Source organism: Zea mays, chromosome 3 (assembly GCF_902167145.1).
Source record: "Zea mays cultivar B73 chromosome 3, Zm-B73-REFERENCE-NAM-5.0, whole genome shotgun sequence".
Classification (NCBI taxonomy): Eukaryota; Viridiplantae; Streptophyta; class Magnoliopsida; order Poales; family Poaceae; genus Zea; species Zea mays.
Window position 1 is genome coordinate 17307544 of NC_050098.1, and position 11921 is coordinate 17319464.

The 11921-nt window shown below is 42.5% G+C and overlaps 1 protein-coding gene across 1 annotated transcript; it reads right to left on the reverse strand.

Moving 5' to 3' along the window:
• Nucleotides 1-364: 364 nt before the first annotated feature.
• Nucleotides 365-6307, reverse strand: LOC100284226 (inner membrane protein ALBINO3). Its single transcript, NM_001370618.1, has 12 exons — nucleotides 5791-6307; nucleotides 5150-5260; nucleotides 4980-5054; nucleotides 4792-4852; nucleotides 4548-4621; nucleotides 4368-4472; nucleotides 2062-2169; nucleotides 1870-1973; nucleotides 1540-1683; nucleotides 1337-1463; nucleotides 1070-1210; nucleotides 365-780 (listed from the first exon to the last, which is right to left on the reverse strand). Exons 1-11 carry the CDS (start codon nucleotides 6145-6147, stop codon nucleotides 1109-1111), a joined length of 1368 nt encoding a protein of 455 aa, NP_001357547.1. The 5' UTR covers nucleotides 6148-6307; the 3' UTR covers nucleotides 365-780; nucleotides 1070-1108.
• Nucleotides 6308-11921: the final 5614 nt, after the last annotated feature.

Genomic DNA, 11921 nt, shown 5'->3' on the forward strand with positions numbered 1-11921 from the left:
TGGTAGATGTCACATTAGGTTCTATTAGTATAGATTTGTTTCTAAACCATTGTTTGGACTTCGGAGGGCATATATATTACGCAAGCTAACAACCATCCAGGCATACAAATAAGTTTGATACAACTTGTTAGAAGTGTTAAGAATAAGTTTGATACAACTTGTCAGAAGTGTTAAGAAAAATGAACTCCATTGTACTGTAATATGAGACTTTGGAGAATATGTTGCGCAATAGTATGCATTTGACTCTTAGGGTTTGTTTGTAAGCAAGCAAAGATACTGGAGGGATTGAAGGGTTCCCAAACAAGCCTTTACAATTAATCAATTATATAATACCCTTCTTGTAGTGTTTAGAAATAAACAATAGTTATATTTGAATAAATATCTCAATATCTATTTATATAATATATAACAACCGTAGCGCAACTGGCTAGTACAACAACCGGCTAGTACAACGTATATGAACGGTCTGGACAATCCAGTTTCTGCCCAATTTTTTAGAACCATGTACAGAGTACACCGGAGTATCTCTCGCCTACCTCTACAGATCCTGTCTCTCTGCTTGTGCATTTACCCCACTCCTGTTCTCCTGTCCATTACCCTCAGGTCTAAAGCATATATACTGACTGAGCTAGTTCATTGGATAGCTTAGCAGCAAATACTTGTGTCCCCGGAAACTGTCTAATTGTCTGCACCTCAGATTTATGCAATTATGCCTCCAAAAGGCCCCCACCAAAACTGTCTCCATGATACTACGGCACCTAACTGGTCAGCTGAATTAACCTGCAATAGAAAATTATTAATATGTGCGCATTTTTCAAGACAAGATGTGGACCGGATGGCACCCTCTCTTCCAAAAGGGAAAATGATAAAAAGTTAAATTGTTGGTTAATTCTATATGAATTGGCAGTGACTGTTAAGTTTTTGCTTCTGTTTGGAGCAGGAGTTTGAATAAATTTTAAATTTTCTAAAAAAGGAACAGTAAGAATTTTTTACAAAACGGAGAAGTTCAACCCTGGTTCCTTGTGACATGATTCATTATGAACAGTATCTGAGGGTCAATAGAACTTACCAGTTGTGACAAAAATCGCATCCAATTATGCTGCAACGATTACTGCACCATGCGCTTCCTCTTCGATCTTTTGCCCTTCTTCCCTGAGTAGTTTGGAAGTTTCTTGTCACTGCTAGTAGATGCTTCCTCCACAGGTCCTCCCTGATGTCAGGATACATGAATAACAGAGGAATTTCAATTTTTTAGGAGATGTAGGGGCAAGGAGTATTTTCAATATGACTAGCCTCACCATGCCCAACTATAATGGAAAAAAAAGGTGAAGAGTACCTCTTCTATCGTCTCATCCGACTCTTCATCATCCATGTCATATGTCGATGACGACGCATCTGAATCTCCTGCAGCAAGTGCTTTGCTGAATTTTCTCCTGTTCTCTTCTTCCTTTAGCTGCCTAAACCTGCTTGCGAGATTGTCTGTGAAAATTATAGCCAAGACAGAAGAGGTTTAAGCATCAAAATGAAGTTCAAAGGCACCTCTCTCCGGCAGGTTGAGCATTAGAGCGTTTTGCTCGTCCTGCGGTAATTATTCCACTACCTCCCTCAGTCACTACAGGCTTCGCTCCTCCCATTTTCCGTAACCACACCTGCTGGGCTGTGCTGAGGACATTGTTTGTAAACCTAATGGAAAACATGGAGTCAATACAAATTACAAAATAATCATGAATTTGATTGTAAAATTCAGTGAACAGGGAAGGGGGCAAGGGGCTGTGAACTCGTGATCTTGTATGAAGCAACTAGCAGTATAATGTGAAACAAATATCTGAACATATTTCCCATTAGAACAAAAGAGACTGATGCACATACCAGTAAATAGACAATCCTGATGGCACTGACAAAGAGAACCAGCCAATCATAAATGGAAGAAATTTCAAAATGAGCATTGTGTTCTTCTGTGATGGGTCATCGCTCTGTGGCAGACCATAAATCACAAGTTAAGCCATCGCAATGTATAATTGGCACTATAACAAATGAAAGAATATACAGAGAAGCATCCACCTGAGGTGGCTTCATGATCTCCATAGATACATACTGAGAAGCAACAAGTAGCACAGGCAATACAAGGTAGCATATCGTGTCATGCCAGCCTAGCGGAGGATGACCATCCTGCATATTTGGTTGATATGTTAGGTTGTTAGCATTAATTTCAGGCATTTAGCATATCTGCATACCCTAATCATAATCATGAAAGCTTATAGACCCTTGTATCGTCAGGATCTGATATACAACAGTAACAGAATTGCTGCATGACCAACTACTTCAGTCATGGTGCTAAAGAGGCAATGGAATCTAAATTATGCACCATGGTTATCAAGGCAGTAAGGCGAGGTGTGGCGACTGACTATTGCCTTACGCGCGACTAAAACGTGAGGCGAGGTGGCGCCTTAAAAATTTAAGGAAAACTTAAAATAGCAGCTCATAGCATCTCCAAGAGTACCCCAAAATACTCTTCGAACCCAGAATTTTTGGCAAGGTTGAAAAAAACTCATCTGCAACAAATGCCTCCTCCCAATCTTTTGGGAAAAAAGATCCCACGCATGGAAAAAACCGCACAGTTGTGGTCGCGTGTATCCTCGCGCAAGTATTCTTTTTCATAGGCGAGATCTGCTCTTTCGTGCCAAAGAGGAGGAATCCATCACGGCTGTCGGCATTGACGATGGCGCTGACACAAAGTAGTCCAGCCACATGCGATAGACCTGCCGCCGGAGGGCCTGCACGTAGCGGTGAGATCACACAAGCAGACACGGGGGGGGGGGGGGGGGGGGGTATGGCAGTCCATAGAGGCGAGACACATGTGGAGCCACTGCACGGACCCGAGGAGGTGGACGAGTGTGGCCCTTACAAGAGCCCACCACGGTGTTATTGGACGCCTCGTGCGCAGAATGGAGGTGGGACAGCTCGTCACGCAGAGCGGACATCTCGGTCTTTGCAGCGTATGCCTTGGACAGAAACACACCAAGCTCTAGGTCATCACCGCTGGCGGGGCCTGCCATGGGCGTGCCACTTTGTTGCGCCTTGGCTGCGTCGGCAACGAAGGAGTCGATTATGAGGTCATTCATCCTTGGTAGCCTGTGCCGGAGCTGGTTGCTGAGATGGACCTTCGCTGGCCGGTGTCTGTGAGAGCTGGTTGCCAAATTTTCATGTGGGACCAAAAGGAGTGGTTTTTTAAAACAGTTGGAGAAGCCCTTCTATGTTGCTCCCAACATTTTTTGGCAACTTGGAAAACTCAGCAATTGTGAGAACTATTTTTTGGGTACTCTTGGAGATGCTCTTAGAGCACTAGATGATGAAAAAAAAGAAAAAGAGAAAAGGAGGAGTAAGAAATGGACTGCCCCAGCCATGGTTTTTAAAGCGGTAAGGCGGTCCAAGGCGTTGGACCACCGCCTGGACGCCTAGGCGAGGTAGGCGGGCAAGGCGCCTAGGCGTTAGACCACCGCCCGGACGCCTAGGCGTAGGCGACGCCTTAAGAACAGAGGCCCCAGCCCACAAGGCAGCCCATGTGCCCCTCCTGGTGTGGCGTCATCAAGAAAGCTTTTCATCTCTCAAACTCCCGATCCTTGAAGTGCTATCTGATTCCACTTCTGCCCAGATACACTGCTCTGCTTTCCTTATTCTGCACCTCTCTAGATGCCCTGTTTTGCTTCCCTCCTCCCCTCTACTTCCTCTCCCTCACTTCTCAGCGCTCTTAGATCGACAACCACAGCTGTTCCTCAGGGGGAAGATGGCGCAGCCGCACAGCTCGGCGGCGGGCGGGCGGCAACTTCTCCCAGCGGTGGAAGAATGCGTCGGCGCAGATAAGCTGCAGCTTCCTGTACCTCTCCCGCTCACTGGTAAGCCGAATCTCCCTCCCTCTTGCGCTCTAATTTCCCTCACACGCTCTCTCTTGATTTTTTCCTGCCGTTCTCCATGGATCTCACTCACCCAGATCACTTACCACGAGCGATTGGGCATGATTCAGACGCCAAAGGGATGTTTTTTGGACACCTAATCTGTAAAGCGGATATCACACAGATCTAGGACAAATCATCTGCTGTGGTGTCGTGCATGCAGCGCTTTGGCGCTTAAGCAACACCAAAGTGATGCCTTAATAACATATGCACATGGCAAAGCTTTTGTTTACTTGAATGCCGTCGAATGTGCTTCCTATCTAACTATGAAAAGAAACATGCCACTGTTCATATGATCTAAATTGAGTACACGTTGCAACATACTAGTATGGTCACTCAAGGGCAATAGATCGAACTATTTTTCAGAACTAGGAACGAAACAACCAATTTATATGTTAATGGGATCAATTTCAATACCACAAATGGGAAGAGCCATGTAATTCCAGAACCACTTTGCCGAGCTGCAATTGTTGTAGGACCTCCCAGTGATGGAATCCAGAAAAATCCTTCTGTCAATAGCCCCTTCATGTCATAAAAGACACTCAGCCCAAAAAAACACTCAATCAAGCAAGCTTAAAGCAGTTGGACTGAACTTACCTCATTTGCTACATTTGAAAGGGCCTGGTAAAGACCAATCCATACAGGAATTGTTGCTAACGTTGGAAAACATCCTGTCAGATAAAGTATGAGGTCATGATTGTACTGTCATAAAAGCACGGTATTGCATAGCAGGGAGTACTATATCAGAAAAAAAACAAATATCACACGAAAGGATTCCTATTCGGGAATGAAGCACAAAATAAATAGTCAGTATGGTTTAGGACGGAAAAATTCAAGAAACCTGCTAAAGGGTTTACACCAGCTTGCTTGTATAACCGAGCAGTCTCTAGCTGTATCCTTTCCTAATATGAATTATATAAAAGCAGGAAATCAAAATACGCAAACAAGTGAATTTGAAAAAAGGTAAGGATAAAATAAGCTTGTAAGGAGCACGGTCGATGATAAAAAATGTCCAACGGCTGTACAAACCTGGTTGCCTGCGTATCTCTGCTGGATTGCCTTAATCTGCGGCTGTAAATTCTGCATTGCCAGAGTTGATTCCACCTAAAATACATGAGAAGCACAACAATCAAACCATCGAATCTGTAACAAGGAACCAGAGACGGGATACATTTCTCCAAATAGTTTGGAACATTCACCTGCTTTTTGGTTAGAGGCAATGTCGCAGCCTTAACAATGATAGTGAGCAGAATGATGGCAAACCCGTAGGAGTATGGCACATGGACTGCAGAAAGACCATCCTTGAGCACCTGTATGGTTAGACTCATACAGCATCAGCATTTCAATGTTTTAAGTGTTATGAAACTTAGCATTCTAATCAGTATCCTTGAGCACCTGCATGGTGAGACTCATATAGCATCAGCATTTCAATGCTTTCAGTGTTATGAAACTTAGCATTCTAATTAGTGGAGTAAGAGTGTGACACCACAAAACTCTGAAATTCTATCATTTGCAGTTAAAAAAAACTTGAGGCTAAATGCCTAAACACATGTGGAACTGCACAGGCTTCCTGAACATCCATTTCTCTCTCTCTCTCTAAGCAGCCCTCCCAATGAACACTGCCAATTGGTAAAGGATCAAACATAGTTGCCTACTGATCAATGTTGTAGCGACTTCACAAAGACAGGAGCATGGAAGCTCAGGACTAGTATATGTGTACACACCCCTCAGTCCTCAGTTCCTCACCCTCGACTCTCCAGAAAGTTCCACTCCCATAACTCATAATTCGGGCGCATTCAGTTCGCCGAGAAAGAATCTGGTAAGTGGTAGCAATCATTACCTTGAGCACGACCTCGAGGGCCTCGGAGATGAAGCCGAACCAGCCGCTGTTCTTTTGGACCGCCGCAGCCTGGCCTGCGTCGGCCCCTGCGCCCGCGGCGGTGTCCGCCGCGGCGACCGCGGCGTCAGCGAGTGTGTATAGCGCCGCCTCGGCGCGCTCCAGCGCGGCCTGAAGGTGGGGCCCGCCGACGGAGTCGAGCCCGTGCAGGCCCGCCCTCACCTCGCAAGCGGAGGCGCCGCGCCGGCCGCGCCGCAACCGGAGCGGTGGGAGCAGCATCGGCCTCGCAGCGCTCCGGCTGCCTCCGGCAGCGCCGGGCAGCGCGGGGAGGAGGGAGGAGGAAAGCAGCGCCTTTGCCATCGCCGCGCTGGAGGGGATGGCTCGGGAAGGGAGGTGGGGTTTAGGTTTAGGGTTTCATGCACGGGGAGGAAACAAATGGCGAGGGGATAGACTGGTGGTGGTGGCGGTGGGACTCGTGGGTGGGAGCGAGAGGTGTAGATGACGGGAGCGCGGAGGAGGGGAAGACGAGGTGGAGGTTGTCGTTGGAGGTGGGGTGGGGGACGGTTTATCCGATGCAGCGATGCAGTATTGCTGTAGACCAGTACCCTGGCTTAGTACCCTGGTTCATTTAAATTTTTTCACTGACATTTAAGATCGGTTCGTTAACGAACCAGCTTAGTTTGCTAACGAATCAGTTCGCGAGCTAAACGAGCTATCATATATCATTAAAACAAAACTATATGCATATTATTTATGTAACAATTGATGAGCATATTATATGCATATGTGGTGGCATATAAGTTAATCTAATGATTGATGGACTGTGTCTATATGTTAAATTGGTCTATGAGAATATAAGTATGAGTTAAACTGATGAACATGTGTGTGAATAGTGAATTTATGAGTGATGTGTTGTGTTGATTTGGTGTTACATTGATGTTGTCTCTGAAACTATGAGTATAATTACTATTTTCTATTGTTAAATTAATTTAAAATTAACAAGAAATTGATTATTGTATATTTTTTTTGCTCTGTCTCGCGAGCTAAACGAGTCAGATCGAGCTAACTCTGTGACTCGTTAGCTTAATGAGCAGAGTCGAGCCAGCTCGTTAGCTTAACGAGCCAATTCGAATGAAGCGAGTCGAACTGGCTCGATATCTAGCCCTATCAGTGGCCTATCCGTGTTTGATTTCTCGAACTAAAGTTTTGTATTGTACATGTCTACCTAATTATTTTTTATTTAGACTATATTTAATATTTTAACTTGTATCTAAACATGTAATCCGATGTAATGAAACTAAAAAATAGCTCAACCCAAGAGCCCCTCAATTCGTTGTCCCCTCTCTCGCCTCATGTTCACTTGTCGCCACTCACTCGGTTCTAAATTATAACTCGTTTTACCACCTATTAGACACGTCATAATATCGAGAAGGACGCCGGTTAAATGAATATTATCTATGGTCTTGTTCAGCAAGCTAGTATTTGATACACACAGGGTTCCAATACAGGGCTAGATTGAGTGAATCTATTTCATATCAACTAAACAGGGTCGTTCCTGACTTTTTGGGGGCCTAGGGCGAAATTCAATATGGAGGCCCCATCCACCATGTATATACACTATATATATAATTATAAACATAAATTATTGAACATTCAATGGAAAAAACTTCTATGTCACGCCTTAAAGTTTATAAGATGATAAATATAAATTAGAGCCATAACACTTACTTGTCACATGTCACATGATATCACGCTATTTAGACATGATTACACAAAACACTGAAAATAATATATATATATCACAAATTGAAGGGTAACATAAGAATGATTATACATATCTAAATAGCGCAGTTATTATTATTAATTAGTTACCTTAAATTTGTCAATTAGATTAAGTCAACAAATCAACAATCAGTTACCTTAAATTTGCTAGCGCCAGGAGGAGACCGAACGCGGTCGCGGGACGGGACTGTGGGAGGCGCGCCAGGCGGGAGCGAGGAGCGCCGGTCGCCGGAGCGGGCGTCGGCCGTGGCCGAGCGGCGAGCGAACGCCAGTCGCCAGGCAGAGCCGCAGAGATAGCGGTAACAGGCAGCGCGATCAGGGCAGGCGAACAGGCGCATGCAGGCGGCGGGCAGAGGAATAGGCGTAGGCAATTGGATTAGCGTCTGGACTCTGGGCCTCTGGCGTAGCAGGCTGCAAATCTGCAATTGTCGCTGTGGCCTGTGGAATATTGTTTATGGGGTGGGGGCCCACCAGCTTTGTGGGGCCCGGTGCGGTGGCACCGACTGCCACCCCCAGGGCCGGCCCTGTAACTAAACCATGTGTGTTTTAGTTACATGTGAGATTTAATAAAAAAATTTCTTCACTGTTCGATTACATCGCTTGTATAAAGAACAGCTTGTTAAACACACATAGGTTCCAAAATTGATAAATTACAACATCAATACACAAGTTATAAACTGCAACATCAATATACAAGTATGAACTGGATTGAGTTGAACACAATAGCGTGTTAACACACAAGTGAATTGTTTTATCCTATGAAGAAAATATGCAGGTTCCATTTGATCACAGGTTCCATTTCATTTCTCAGCCACCAACAACACTTCCTTTGTCCTGCATGCAAGTGAATATGTCAATCTATAGTGTAACATTAGCTAACATTTATTCATCAATTCCACTTTGTTACAAAGCACGCCATTTTGCAATATATGTAGATGAACTGACAATAAACACACTGAATGAATGAATTCATAATTCATCGATCACTAAATGGATCACTATGTTAAAGGAACACTTCAACTGTGTCACTCACAGCACAATACCTGGATCATGGTGCATGGTTAATTTAAGCTCGCCACGTACCTTGCCACCGGTGGGGTACGAGCAGCCATAAGAACCTGAAAGTTTGGAACACAAAGATCATATAAGGTACAAGTAGGACTATGATTTATTGTTTATTCAGTTGTTTCTCAAAGTACTGGGTACAGAAGGCTTATATGAATATGGTATGAGCTGGTCAATGACAACTTGTACACACTGTCTGAACAAATCCAAGTTTTAGCCTCTCATAGCTGAGAGTTAATCAAACTGGAGCTGGTTATTCGATGACTGAATAGAATGAACCTAGATCTGGTTATATGATTGAATAGAGAATGGCTGGAAGTCTCAAACAAAAGGGGCTCAACATAGGTCCAAGAGATGAAATGGTTGCAGAATTTGTTATCGCTATTAGTACATATAATGGTGGTCGGGGAAGTGCTAAAAGCACAGTTTGGCTAAGACAGTAGCCTGCTGTTGAGCTCGATTATGGTAGCAACTCACATATCATTTTATTTGAACTATAAAATCCGGCGACATGGTGGGCAGTTTCAAGGTTGTGCACTTTGTTCTCATGCGTGCCCCCAGCCAACGCTGCTTCCACTGAATACGCACGCTGACTCTGAATAAGAAAATAATCCTGACGATCTCACAAAGTCACAATATTCAGACAATCCCTGAAAAATATTCCTAGTCCTAGGAAACAAAACAAACTTTTCGAATAACAGCTATTCGTTACGACCACTATTGTCTCCCTATTAGATTGACTAGAATATATCACGTACGTAATCATATAATACTCCTTCGGTCAAAAAAATGCAACAATAAAAATCCGTGTCCTGCTAGCTCAATTAAGTTTATAGCAAATTGTATAAGTATTTATGTCTTAAAATAAATTTAGTAAAAAACTGATGCAACTCAATGCAGGCACTGATGGAATCATATGGGATGTGTTTGGTTCCTTGGTCCAGTCTGAGTCTGGCTCAGTGAGAGGACCAGACTTAAGGGAGCCCGCATGTACAGAGCCAACAAATAATGTTTGGTTGTCTGCTTAAAATGAACCAGACACATATTATACATTGTTTGGTTCTCTTTTTTTAGCTTGGCCCAATTGAGTTGCCGCCAGTTTTGATATGTAAAATGCAGCTCCCGCCAAATTTTAAAATTTTAAGCGCAATTAAACAAATTACAGCAAATTTAAACTAAAAATATGATTTTGACCCATAAAATGAACTAATTGCAATCATCTAAATATGATGTACAATAATCTGAATTAAACATATCATATGAACTAAACAGAAACTGGCGGTATTGATCATAACAGCATAACCAACGTCAACTAAAAACAGAAACTGTTTTTAAACAGAAACTGGCAGCTCGTCAAGAAGCTGTACTAAATAGATATCATATGAACTTAAATAGAAAATTGAACTTTGACAAGGCATTGGGATGGAGCTGGTGATCATCTGATACAATAATCTGAATTAAACAGAAACTGTTTAAACATATCATATGAACTAAACAGAAACTGGCGGTATTGATCATCTGAATTAGTTACAATCATTTGTAATTCTTCTCATTGAACTAAATAGAAATCCAAACATAAACCATAAACAGAAAATTTTCCAGGTATCATAACAGCATAACCAGCATCAACTAAAAACAGAAACTGTTTTTAAACAGAAACTTAAACAGAAACTGGCAACTCGTCAAGAAGCCGTACTAAATAGATATCATATGAACTTAAATAGAAAATTGAACTTTGACAAGGCATTGGGATGGAGCTGGTGATCATCTGATACAATAATCTGAATTAAACAGAAACTGTTTAAACATATCATATGAACTAAACAGAAACTGGCGGTACTGATCATCTGAATTAGTTATAATCATTTGTAATTCTTCTCATTGAACTAAATAGAAATCTGGCATCAGATGTTTCATAACACTTGTATGAACTATGGTAACAACTTCAACAGAAAACTACCTCAGATTTGTATGAACTATGGTAACAACTTAAACGGAAGAAAATAGAAGGAAATCATGATAGTAAAATCACTTGATCATGAGAGTAAAATCACTTGAGAAGAAAAGAGAAGAAAAGATAAGTAACAACTTACCATAACCAGAATTGTATGAACTATAGTTTGCCTCAGAAATTATTATCAATTACAATCACTTGATCAACTCATAAGAGTAATACAATAAATTGCCTCAAATTTGTATTAATAAACACCTCATTTGACCATACATAGGAAAACATAGGGCAGATGGAGAAATCATATTAAAGGATAGAGTATGTTTGGTTGCCTGACCCAAAATAAAATATAGACAGGAAGAAAACCAAGAGCAAAGAAAACAAAGCAGTAAGTCAACCTCCCATGAATGGTCATCAGTCAAACATATTTCATCATAGGCAAAATTCACAAAATGAGCAAGGAAAACAAAACAACAAGTCATACTCCCTTGATTGATCATCATTATAAAACATATCATCATAGGCAAGTAAAGGCAACAGTTCAATATAAAATCATCACCGACCGGTAGAAAAGTCTCATAATTATTAATTATCATCCATAGTTCCAGATTCAGTGTCATAGGCATAGAGCAAAGTATTAGGCGTATATCAGAGTACTACGCATAGAGCAAGGTATTAGGCATCATAGACATAAGACTGGTCTGCTCAAATCTTTGCCAGGTGTTGCCTTAGCCAAAGCACATGGTGTTTAGGCTCCATCTTCACAAAGCCATCACCTTGCCTTTTGTTGTCCAATAGGTAGGTAAGGCAAGTCATCAATTCCTCATCAGTGAAACCTGGAATACTCATGCAAATTTGATACAGATCAGGGTGGACATCTGTGGTCTGGACTACAACAGGTGCTTGGACAGCTTCAGCCAATTTGTTCACAGCTCCAGTTAGTCCTGTCATAATCCCCAGCTCTTCATCACTGAGTCTCCTTTTCTTTCCATATGATTCATAGGAACTACCAGCACCAGCACCACTATGAGAAGGGCTGACACCAGCACAACCAGAAGCAGTAGTACCAACAAGACATGGTTCTTCAGATGCACCAGCACCTTCAGCGATATCCGAGATGGTGCCAAGGGGCTCATTTGAGGCCATGGCATACCAGCCAGTAGCCTGCCCAGCTCCAAATATAATTTGCATCTGCACATAGTTTTCAATTGGCACATTGAGGAATTCAGCATCCTTTGGGTTGTCTTTTGTATGGCCTAGTAGGTGTTCATCATCAAGGATGATTGTGAATGTATTCTCATCCCAATGAGCACCGCTTAGGTCCTTGAGCCTACAA

Excerpts from the sequence above, each read along its gene's own strand:
- LOC100284226 (NM_001370618.1), bottom strand. The coding sequence starts at position 6,147 with ATGGCAAAGGCGCTGCTTTCCTCCTCCCTCCTCCCCGCGCTGCCCGGC. Across the intron at positions 5,261-5,790 it reads CCCTCGAGGTCGTGCTCAAG|GTGCTCAAGGATGGTCTTTC; the intron begins GTAATGATTGCT and ends CTAACCATACAG. Across the intron at positions 1,211-1,336 it reads CGGATGAGACGATAGAAGAG|GGAGGACCTGTGGAGGAAGC; the intron begins GTACTCTTCACC and ends TCCTGACATCAG.